The 12457-nt window shown below is 40.3% G+C and overlaps 1 protein-coding gene across 2 annotated transcripts; it reads right to left on the reverse strand.

Annotated features, from left to right (window-relative positions):
* Positions 1 to 443: 443 nt before the first annotated feature.
* Positions 444 to 10280, reverse strand: hsd3b7 (hydroxy-delta-5-steroid dehydrogenase, 3 beta- and steroid delta-isomerase). 2 transcript variants are annotated; one of them, XM_031862419.1, is made up of 6 exons: positions 10079 to 10280; positions 8067 to 8222; positions 5338 to 5446; positions 3709 to 3808; positions 2463 to 2625; positions 444 to 1427 (listed from the first exon to the last, which is right to left on the reverse strand). In XM_031862419.1, exons 1-6 carry the CDS (start codon positions 10224 to 10226, stop codon positions 1015 to 1017), a joined length of 1089 nt encoding a protein of 362 aa, XP_031718279.1. In that variant the 5' UTR covers positions 10227 to 10280; the 3' UTR covers positions 444 to 1014. The 2 variants fall into 2 exon arrangements, with proteins under 2 accessions (XP_031718279.1, XP_031718278.1); XM_031862418.1 differs by having other exon boundaries at positions 5338 to 5467.
* Positions 10281 to 12457: the final 2177 nt, after the last annotated feature.

A 12457-nucleotide genomic window follows, 5' to 3' on the forward strand; every position in this document is an offset into this window, starting at 1 on the left:
CCATACCCTACACTACGCTCTTCAGATCTAGCTACTGCCACCAGTACTTCTACAAGGGAACTCCCATATACTTTGTCTTACTCATACAACCTAATGCTATCCAGCTGGTTGTCATTGAGTCTGACAACAGGTTTCCACTGAGTCTGACAACAGGTTTCCACAAGAGTATCAAGGAAGACCGAGCCCTTTGCAGTGTGCGTAAACAAAGTTCATCGTGTCCATGGTAATCCAGAGGGAGAGGACTCCCAGTAACCATCTGTAAATGGTAAATAAACAATGATTTAAGATCATGAATCAGATCTCCAGACTGTACAAACTGTCGTCATGATGATGTACACTACACATGGTAATAAAATACATGAGATGAGTTATAGAAAGAACAAGAAATGCAACCTCTCCCTGTAATGTGAACCAAGTGCAAAACCACAACCAACAAAGCCATGTGGAATATATTAAATCATCTTTATTTAAAATTGAACTAAATGAAAAACTAAACATGATACATTTCATCAACAATGTCATTATAAAACATTCTTTAAATTAGATATAACATAAAACATAGCTTATCAATAATAATACATCACAGAAATACAGGTCTAACGTCCGGTTAATGCTTGTAAACTGTGTTTACATTTGTCATAAATACAAATGTTGTTAAACAATCTCTGATGTGAAAATGTTTAATATCTGAATAAAGCACATTCGTAACGGAAAGCAGTCCCTGTTTGGTGTTTGTAGCTGGAAAACTGAATCCAATGGACTTTAACAATGAATCATACGTTCTTTAACAAGGATATTAATGTTTGTGCTTCATCTGAACAAATGCTTTAATTATGTTTTCTTTACAACTAAGCTGCTAGACTAACACAAATACAACAATGAAACTAAATATTATTTATACTGTAAATTTGCTTTCCTTTGGTTTTATTAGAGGTTACTTCTTGACAATGTACTTCTGGAGTCCTTCTGGAGTCTACGTAGCAGCTTCTAAAGCGTGCTGTACTTGAGGTCACATTAGGAGTCTTTGTTGTTATCCACAGGAAGTGTGTCAACCCATTTCTGTGTGCGGGTGCGACACTGATCCCAGTCGTACAGAGGGCGGTACTGGAAGTGGCGCTGGGCTTTATCTGAGCTGACAGTGAAGGAGGTGCAAGCCACGGCCAAAGTGTAACGGTTCAGCAACGGCGTGTAGTTGTAGACGGGGCTCAGGATCCAGCGTAACAAATCATTAAGCATAGCCATGAACCAGAGCACCGTTGAGGGTATGCGCACCCGTCTGAAGTTAAACGTGGAGAGGAACTGCATGTTGAAATTCTCGTAGCTCTTGTAGGGTGAGTCATCGTAGCAGAAGAAGGCTTCCCCTCCGACTGTCTGCGGGCGATCTCTCAGGGCTCGGGCTGCAAGTACATGCATCCAGGCCACGTTGCCTAGAAACACAAACAAGTGGGTGAATACCAGAGTGATGGAAGAAGAGCTCAAAACACTCAGAGGACAAAAGAAAAAGTAGTCAGTTTCAAGAATGATTCCTCGTCCTCACCACTGTTGTTTTACACCCTTTCAAATAAACTTCATGGTTTCTTTGGAACTTGAGTTAATGGTATATAAAGAATTAAAAAAAAAAAAAAAAAAAAAAAGAAGAAGTGTGCTTTTCAAGAATAAAATTGAAATCTCGAGAATAAGGTAAAACCTTTAGTATTAGTGAGAAAATGAAGATTTTTTTTTTGCATTTTGAGATAATGTTGAAATGTTAAGAATAAATCAAACTACTAGCGTTAGTGCATACACTGAAATTTGGAGTTCATGCCTTGGCATTTTGACTTTATTCTTGAAATACCAAAAACAAAAAAAAGACAAATATTCCTCCTCATTTTTTCCTTATGCCCTTTTACACCATATTCATGCCGTTAAACATGTCAAACATGAAATAAGAATCTCCACTTAAACTAGTGGAATAAAATCCAGTGGTGTAAAAGACAATATACCTTATTTAAAAGTTGTGCACAGTTACAACACTTGAGTAAGAATGCTAATTTGCTAAACAGCTGTGACCACATTACACTGACATCAACTGAATACAGGCTACAAATTACAAAATATCCACTGAAACCAGCATATTGAAGCTGGTATAAAATTGACATCAGCACACCTGGAAGGAGATTAATTTCATACTGCTGTAAAGATTTATGTGCCGATACTATGCACATGGTATTGTTGTCACAATGGACAGATTACTCAACGGGCTAACTGGGCAGGCACAAGCCCAGGCGTCCAACAGGTTAGGCGGCCCCTGGTAAGTGAGACAAAAGGACTAAAGGAGACAGAAAATGTCTACAAAGATATGCAAAACATCCAAAAAGAGCCACCAAATGACTACGAGGTTTGTTCGGGTTCTCAGGCTACATTGGTTAACTTTGATGAGTCTTCAAAGTTGTGATTATGACTCGCAAAAACAGGAATCCTACCTGCATAGACCCGTCCATGTTCAGAGTCCTCTGGGACACCCCCGACGACCGTGCCTCCCCTTTCGACAGCCTGATTGTAGAAATCCTTAATTAGCTGGTGTCCCTCGCCATAGATCCCCGTCGGCCGCAGAGAACATGTGGATAAACACTTTCCACCCTTCACCTGGACAGGAGACAAAACTAAGATTCAGACTCGGTAAAAATACACTTATACACAGAGCGGTCAAAGGGTAGATTTCTGTGGAATTTCATTGTAAACAGCAGGAGTTGCACCACAGCAAAGCTACAAGGGGGATGATCGAGCAATTTTGTGGCTGAGAAGTTTCCTCAAAATGTTTTACAGTAAACAACTTCTACAGCTTTCTCACACCCAGTCTTAACCCTTGTGCCTCGCTTAAAAAAGAGGCTCTGATGCCTTTAGAGTACAAACATATCTGTGTCAAGCATCATAACTTCTGGGACTTCATTCAGTTTCAGAATTTAAACTTTTAAATGTCGGTATTTTTACATCATACCACTGTTTTTCTACAATTAAATAAGAACAAAAAAATGTATTTTTCTTTTGAAAAACTAAATGCTAGGGGGATTTGTTTCACAGTCGGAGATATGTTAATGAATAGCAACAATAATAGATTTTGATGCATTGCATTAAACACTGCAGTGCTCCATAATACAGCAGCGATGCCCCTCGTGGAAAACAGGGAAATAGCATGCATCTGCCCCACAGGGCAAACATGACAAAATGGTTCAATCGAATGGAAAATAGTTTAAACTATAATTTTGAAGCCATTGCTCGAAACGTTTGTCTGCGTGCGTGCATGTGTGTGTGTGTACTTTGGCAACACAGTTTATCATAGACTTATTACAGTAGCTGAGGTTCAACTTCCAAAATTCTAGAAAAAACTACAGCAAACCAAAATGTAGTATGTCGTATGCATCAACACAGACAAAATAATCTAAAGAATTAAGCCAAAAATGTCCCAAGAGGGGCACAAGGGTTAAGCTATGATGTAATACATTATAAAATCTAATATTTAGCATTATAGTACTCAGTAATAAACATTAATACACAATCTGGATGGCAATAAATATTGTTTCTATTCTGCATCATCATGGTTTCATGATATTTATTTTAACACTGTTTTTTTTGTTTTCCCAGTGAGTCTTTAAAGTTTACAGGTAAAACATACTTTCATAAATCTCAATAAAACACCCCAAAACCAGAACACTGTTAAACATAAAGTACCTTCTTGCCATTAGCTTCAAGCACGAGTTTCTCTGCCTTTGCTTTGCTCAGAGGATAGGCCATTGTGTGTTTCACTCTGTACGGCGTGTCTTCATTGCCCCTGCAGAGAAAGAGTTAAACAGTCAGAGAAGACTCAGGAGAAGAACACAGGTAGTGTGTTTTCTTGACCTCGCCAAATGTATGAGAGGAATGTTTTTATCTGAAGCCAGACAGACAGAGAGGACACAGAGCGGAGGAGAAAAGTGTCTCCAGCGTTTCCAACAGAAGACCAAAGTTCATTCTTTCACTTTGATACATTGAGTATTGTACACGTACATACTCACACACACCCACACACACGTACACACAATGTGTGAAGTAATCATGCAGCTCTGACTCACAGAAAGCTGGTTTGTTAACCCCGAGATGAGGGAAACTGGTCCAGGAAGAGAGGAAACTCAAACTCTGGGTCAGTAAACCTAACTTTATGCCTAACATGTTATTATCTGAACTTACTGCTTTTGTGTAATTTCTTCCATCAGTGGTTTTTGCCCTCACATTGAAATATTACACACAACACAGCTGTTTGTTGGAGAAGCTCCACTAAAATGTTTATTTCACATAATGTATGGAAATACACTAATATTTCTGCAGTAGCAGGATGGTGGTGCAGCTGCAGAATGTAGTTTGGCATATGATTGTGTTTATTAGGCTGCGTATAGTCTGAACGTGTTAAACTTTCAACATAATTTCAGTGACTGCATTTGAAATTACTACATTTGTTTAAGTAGCTGAAATAAAGCCACAGAATGCTGTTGAGCCCAGATCCAAACAGATGTTTCATTTTAACCTTTAAATCATCTAAAACAATATTACTGGATCAGAACGTTTCTCTGATAGATACATTTTTAAATCTATATCTTTCATCTTCAGTTAGCCCCCATGTTTCATCCCCATCAGATTAAAACTAAACAAATATATCATAAATGTAATGAATATACTAATATATGGTCAGATCCCACCAGTTCACCATCCATTGAGGAAATGCAAGTCTGGAATAAGATGAAATTATAGACAAGACTGAATAAAACGCTCCGTTTTCATCGTGTCAGCATTGTTTTTGTGCATCCTTGCACCAAAATATTCCACTATCATCCAGATCAGAACAATGCTCTCTATTGAATTGCACAGACTTCCTCGGAGACCGTAACCTATTCTTACATAACAGCGTGACAATTGCTCAAGCGTGTTTTGAGTTAAAGTTGCAGACGTAATGCTGGCAGCGTTACGCAACCCGTGTCTGACATACCAGATGGTCTCGTGTTTAACATTAACGAGGAACAGTGAGATAGCGAGCGAGTCTTTGAAAGCCCCTTGATTATACAACCAGGGTGCTGGTTACTGTGTGTCGTGTACTTTTGTCTCCACCCGATCATATCTGTACTGAACAGGCCTTCGTGTTTTCCATGATGGTGCGTTCAGGAGAAGAAAAAAATAAGATAGTGACCACAGAAACGAAACTGCAAGAGCCAAAGAATTTCTGAGAGTAACCATGTGTGCTCAGACTTGTACACCTGTCACCTTGGTCATGCAGAATACAGCTGATCAGAGACAAGTAAAACCAGAATGACATTTGTTTTTGAGCTTCACCTGACGAAGGCGTCTCCGTCGACGTTGGGGCCGATCACTTCCATGCTGCTGGTGTAGACCAGGCACTGGATGCCACACTCCACACAGGCGTTGATCACGTTCTCCGTCCCTGAGCAGAGAGAAAAGTTATCTAAGAGATGGGGGAGGGGGGGGGGGGGAAGAGCCACATGTGTTCAGCTGATATATGAAGAAAACATGTTTTCCTGAAACCTGGTCTCAATTATGCAAAAGTAGAGCGGTGGTGGAAAGAAATACGGACATCGCAAAGTGGAAGAAATAATACCGACAATACTTTTGAGGTCTTTCCGGTTTTCCACAATAAGACTTTTTAAAAACTTTAGGTGGCCTGGTCTAAACCCTTGCTGCCACGTTCTAAATTAACTGTATTTAAGAATGAAATAATTTAGGATTAAAAGAAGTTTTAGAGAAACCAGTAAAAGAGAGTTGCAAATCTCTAAGTGGCTCAAATATAAGTATGCGTCAGCACTTCAGCATCGTTCCACAGATTAAATAAATGTGTTTTTGTGACCTTGTTCAAATGGCTCATAAAATCAAGATCAGATTCCCAAATGAATCTCAGATCTGTAACGTGTTTCAATTTGCTTGGACAGACGAGCAAACACTGACTGAAGTCTCCGACTTTCTGCTCATTTCTGTTGAAAGAAATATCGCTCATCCAAATGTTGATGTCAGTGAGACAGTTAAACGGAGTTTCAAAGAGCTGGGGTTGTCTAATGAGGCATTATCTAATGCTAACTTTCAGTGAATTTAGGAGAAATCTACAGACGCAAATAGACAAAGTAGTGAAATAAACACCTACATGTGTATTCTGTCCACAAAACCTCTAAACTGAAAAACAATGTTTTTGCCTGCAGTGTCTCACCTTAAACCAGACAGAACCAAACATCAACGCCTGCATAAAGATAACTGATAAATATAATATCTAATATGTATTTCTGTTGCGTGTAGGATTTGGTTTGACTGCTAAACAAACAAGAGTAAGTGTCTATGGCCGTGCTCGCAGCCCTTTGATTTAAACACTAAGTACAAGTGAATACAAACATTCAAGGTTGAGCAACCATCTGTTTTGGGGGGGATGTCTTCTAAGTTCTGAGGCCACACTCTGATTCACAGCAGGGTTAAAATCTCCGGTATGTACTCAAGCTGAAGGCCAGAAATCACAGAGCCATTGACGTCAACAGTAAAATAAATTCCGACTGGAGACCAAAGATACTGTGTCATGATCTGAACTCTTGTACTGACATAAGTTTCCCGCACTGGCAATTCCTACTCATTGTGGGAGGTTAGAGTGAGTTTATGTTTGTGAGACTGAAGAAGAGGGAGTTAACATGAAATCAACCCAGGGGACATAATATCAAATTCTTGTAATATTGCTAAGCCGAAGGAATCTAGACCGAACCACCCTCAGAATCAAATCACTTCCTCGGCTTAACACAGACAGACAACTTTAATTGTGTAGAGGTTTGATGAAAACATTAAATCTCACTGAGCTGAGGAGGTTCTGGCACTTCAAAACATTAACAACTTCCAGACATATGGGAGTAATTTATACATTCAATTCCAGCAGCTGTGTGTTTGGTCTATCTGCTGAATCACTGCAGACTTTTCAAGGCCACACACCGACTATAGCCTCAACCCTCAGACATGAACCCAGACACCGAATAGGTGAACTCCTTTCATCACCTGTTCCATTATTGTGAGCAGAATCCTCAGTCTGGATCGGTCGGCAACCTCCGGGTCTGAAGATTGAAGCCAATGCTGAGGTGCCTTACACCTGCATTCTCTCTAATGGCCATCAGGGGGCGACTCCTCTGGTTGCAAAAATAATTCTGATTGTATAGAGGTCAGTAAACTTATATTACCTCAGGGAACTTTGTAAACACGAGTTGATGGGATCAATCACTAGTTTAAAATATTCTCCAATACAAGATTAAAGATTAATTTCAATAGCCATAAACTGAACTAAATGCAGTCGGTCATGCAGCAATAAGGGGGAAACAATCTTGCTGCATTCAGGTGCTCCTTGTACACGAGTACTTTAATGTCTACAACCGAAGTGGTACAGAGCTACTTTGAGCTGCGCTAACAGAGGGAAGGGGCTTAAAAAACCTCTTTGGCACACGATTCCTAAAAATGTCACTTAGACTTTATAAGGATGTTCAAGTTTGGATGCAACTATGTGATGTGCTTCACAACACTTTATGAACAATTATTAGACAACATTCAATATCCAGGACCTAAACCTCTAACTATCTCTTTACAGATCCTCGGTTTGGACTCCGTCTTGTTTATTTGTGTGTCACCCAGACATTATTCAGGGGAAACACCGGCTGATACAAACTCTGCTCGTGACTCACACTAATAGGGTTAACCAGTTAAGAGCAGAATGACCCGACATGCTTTTTCAATGCACAAAGAAACTCTACCATACGTTATATTACAGAATATGTAAAACTAGCCCTTTATCCAGGTTGGAGTCTGTCACTGCAGAAACGGGCAACACAAACAGGCAACGTTGTCTCAGTATTCACCAACGTGATCGATGACATAGGTGAAGTCACGTCCTTGAAAATCATCGACAACAGGAGAAGGCGTGGGTTTCCTCTGTTTTCTGGTTTCCCGCAGTAAAACATTGCTAAAACAGAATCAACCAGTTGACGTTTCCTCCCTTTGTCATCACTCGGGCCACCAGTCCCCTGATGTCTCACCTGTGACATTGACAGCGACGATGAGGGTCTCTGGGACTTTGTGCCAAACGTCCACCAAGCTGGCAGCGTGGACGACGATATCGGCCCCCCGGGAGGCCTCCAGCACGCTGCTGTAGTCTGTGATGTCCCCCTGGATGACCACCACCTTCGTCCGCTCTGAGGGAAAAACAGGAAGACACTCAGTCAAAACTCAGTGGTTTTCCTAAGAGCTCGACAAAGTCCGGGAAGAATGAACTCACTTTATTTGTTGGCAAATTACATGTGAACTCTCATGTGAACAATGCCTTTTTCTTTCCCCAACAACAACTAAGTTGATCAAAGACACGCTTTGTGTCATATTTGCAGATTATCTGGATCGTCTTCCGACATTGTAATTTGAAACGATGGTGCATGATTTCTCAGAATTTGAGGCGATACCTGAACTTCTGAAAGTATCTGAGGTGAAACAGTCTCTGCTTTGTTTTTGTCACCGCTGAGTCAATTAACCGTTTCAAAACCCACCTTTAATCTGGGATTCATCCATTAATAAAATCTCATTCTCTTTATACTGGGATGTTATCCGTTTTAAATTATCCTCATCATTTATGAAGGTCTTACACTTGTGCTTTACCTTGGCTCTCATGCACTGTCCTTGAGATGCCGACAGATAACGAGTAAAGACGCCGCCCTGTAGCTCTCGTGGAGCCGCCCCGGAAAAGGGTCCGGATTTTTGAACGCTGAGTCAGAGATTCTTCTGGAGACAGCGTCTGTAATTTGACTAATTACGGTCTTTTAATTACAGCCGTTCTCACCTATTTAAATCAGCTCAAAATGTCAACCCGAAACACAATTAAACATCTTGTTTTGTGTGAGGCCCGCATTGGGTGTGACTGTTAGCTGATCTGTCAGGGGCCCAAACGTATACGGACAAGAAATAATGAAAGCTCAACAAAGTCCTTTCTACTGTGGCATAGGAGGCGTCATCGGTGGTGGAGCGCATTCCCCACAGCGATGAGGAGAAAAGGCGTACTGTTGTTAAAATGGAAAAAAAAAAAACACTGCTTGGATTTTGATTAATTTGATTGGTGAGGTTTATTTCCCCCCGTGGGAAGAAAGATGACTCAACATGTGAGAGGCGGAGCGCATGTGAAGCACCTCAGGCCACAACACACAAAGGTGGTGACAGTGACTGTAAACACAAACAGGTTGTCAAGGACATGTTATATACCATCTCTATCCTGGAACAGGAAGTGTGAGTATTCATAGCCCAGATGTCCCCTCTGCAGATCACTCAGCATGTGAGGGAAATTACGCCAGTGCTGTTTCCATGTGGAGACGCAGAGTTCAGCTGCAAACGCCCCATCGCCTCCTCTCACATTACCAAAAACTAATAGAAACGCAACGCTCGCGGACTGATTAGGAGACAATGGGCCCCTGGACACTGGCATGTAAAGGGCCCCGCCCCACCCCTCCTACATAAGAACCAGAGGCACCGGTTCAAAAGGGCACATTCTTGGTCATTTTACTGCTCTTTGTAGTTGTTTTGTGTCTCTTTCCCAGCAAGAAATGTTAGCAGTAACTTCCAACAGAAGCTCTTGCTCAGGGTCCCCTAACCAGTTGGGCCCCTGAGCCTGTGCCCTGTAGTCCCTTCAATACTCCGTCCATGACTTATAATCAAGTGGAGGTCTATCAGTATCACAGTAGACCTACAGGACTAAAAGAGAGAAAGATGTAGAGAGAAACCACGCAAATGAACATCGTTTGAATTACACCACAAACATGCAACTGGAGAAAAGTTGCATCAAAACCCTTCTTCGACTATCAGGAACCATTCGTGTTGTTAAAAGATGTCAGAGAATCTAATATGAATTTATCAGAGACAATCTTCAAGCGCAAACTGTCTCCGATACGACGTTGTGAACCAAACAATTATAAACCCTGAAATTAAATACAAAGCACGAGAGAGCATTGAAAGAGACACCAGCTTCGCCGATATGAGGTCAAACTTTAAATGACGAAGGGAAACGCCTCACCTGTGCCGAGTCCAGTCAAACTTAAGTCGACGTGTTTGTCGAACACCCGGACCTCCGCCAGGTGGTCCTCCTTCTCCAGTAAAAGCCTCAGGAGATGCCGGCCGAGGAAGCCGCAACCTCCAGTGAGCAGATAAACGGGACCGGACATGATGTGCTGCGGTGACAGCTGCTCTCTGCGACCTGTGAGCTCCTCAGTGTGCAGCCTGAGCGAGACGCATATATCCGAAAGAGGAGGAGGCGTGGCTGCGGCTTTTCTGTTTTTTTGTAAACCTTTTTTGACACAGACAACGTGCCTCAGGGCCTTTCTCTCCTTAGATCTGCACGACAAACATGGGCGGAAAATATTATGTGGTTCAAATAAACTCGTTCTAGCACATACATCGCAGCCAGTGGTGGAAAGTAAATTTACTCAAGTAACTACAATTATGAGGTTCTTGTACTTCCATTTTCACTCAAAGGGTTATTTGAATTATACATTTATACAATACGACAGCTTTGGTTACTAGTTATCTTTGAGATGATCAAAAGAAAATATAAATGAACTAATGCATTGTTATATATGTTATGAGGCTTTAGGTACACCCAGTTTATAAGTTATTGTTGTTAATAAAAAGGATCCAGATTGTCTGCAGAGCTTTTTCAGAAGATGTACGTGCACACAACCCAAACGTTCTGTTACTGATCTACTTGAGTCATATGACTACATTCAGATGTATCAATACATGCACTGTGGTAAGGACCTTTAACAGTGGGTGTGCACATGAGGTTGGGATGCACTTGAGTATTTGCTGTGGTGTTTTTAGCTGAGCCCACTCCAACTAACCAAACACACAAAACCACTGTCCCAGTGAATTTACCTTTAAAAAAATGTCTTTGTGAGAACAAGATGGAAACTAAAATATCATATTGTGGTGACTTTTTAACTACATACGTATATCCAGTTGAACTAAATTGACTGACACATCCTGATTATCCTCCATGTATGAGTTACCTTTAGTCTGTCAAACTGTCGAGGCCATTACACCCATCAGGTCACACATTAACACAGGATGACCGATCAAAGGGCGGTCGGCTTTACTTTGTTATCTGATGAAGAGTTCCATCAGTTTGTCACACTTTGAGAAGGCTGCTAAACTTAAAGACGGCTTTAAACATCTTCACATACGCAGTAATTCTCCCGAAGACCTGGAAACAAACTAAGTCTAAAATCAGGGGAGTTTCTGGTAATATGTTCAATAATAAACACTTATCACTCGCTGGCATTTATATTTGCAAGGATCATAGCGTATTATACTTCTCATAGTTGTAATACAACCTTTTTATAATGCATTATAATCACTGTTATAATACATTATACATGATTTTCTAATAGTTCATTTATATCATTCTGGTATCCTTTTGGTACGTGTATGCATGCATATGTATATGTATATATATGTATATGCGTATGTATATGTTACTTTATTGTGTATATTATCTTATCCTCATTTAAATATTTCTACTCATCTATATTACATCATATTTAAATCTAATGTTATGTTTGTTAAATCCTTTTACTGAGAATGTTGAGTTATTGGGTATTTTTGTTAATGTTTGCTCTGTTTATTTAAAATGAAGAAAAGAAGCCAATTAACAAAGCACAGAAAACAAAACAAGTGAAGAGCTTATTTCCAGGTCAACTCAGTTCAGTGCACATATGTAAACAGGACAGATGTTTATAAGACAGATGTAGAGATTAGAGATTTTAAACTCACATCATCCTGTACGGTGTGAGCTTAAACAGATCGCCCTCTTCACTTCATCTGGGGACTTGTGACATTTCGTCAGCCAGATTTCAGCGCTTCCTCTCTTGTTTTCTCTAAACAAGAAATACAAAAAAATTGCAGGTGCATTTCCTCTTCAAAGAGGAAATGTCACTGTAGTTTCCACTATGCAAGCAACTTCCTGTTATGAGCTCGTCATTGATACGCATGTCTTCTATGGAGCGTGTTGAACACAGTGAGACACACAGCGACAGAAAAACATGAGCTTTTCATTTATTTAAAAAATATTTTAATGCACCATTAATAAAGGGTCCAACGCATTAATACAAGAGAAATATTGCAAATAATATTAAAATAATCATCAAATTAAAAGGAAAAACAATAAAAAATAAATGACTGGAAGGTATGTACACGTTTCCTCCTCATGGAGAGAGGAAAGGGAACGACATATTTACAGCTTGAAGTCGGTGTGTTTCTACGAGAAACAAACACCTCTACAATATTTACATGTACTTCGATTTTTTTTCTTTTCCTTTCATCTTTTTATCCTGTAGGAAAGAGGGTTGGTTTGTACTGAAAGGCTTTCATTGCAACAAGAATTATCTTACACGTTCCT

This window comes from Anarrhichthys ocellatus, unplaced genomic scaffold (genome assembly GCF_004355925.1).
Source record: "Anarrhichthys ocellatus isolate YVR2014 unplaced genomic scaffold, GSC_Weel_1.0 scaffold26, whole genome shotgun sequence".
Taxonomy (NCBI): domain Eukaryota; kingdom Metazoa; phylum Chordata; class Actinopteri; order Perciformes; family Anarhichadidae; genus Anarrhichthys; species Anarrhichthys ocellatus.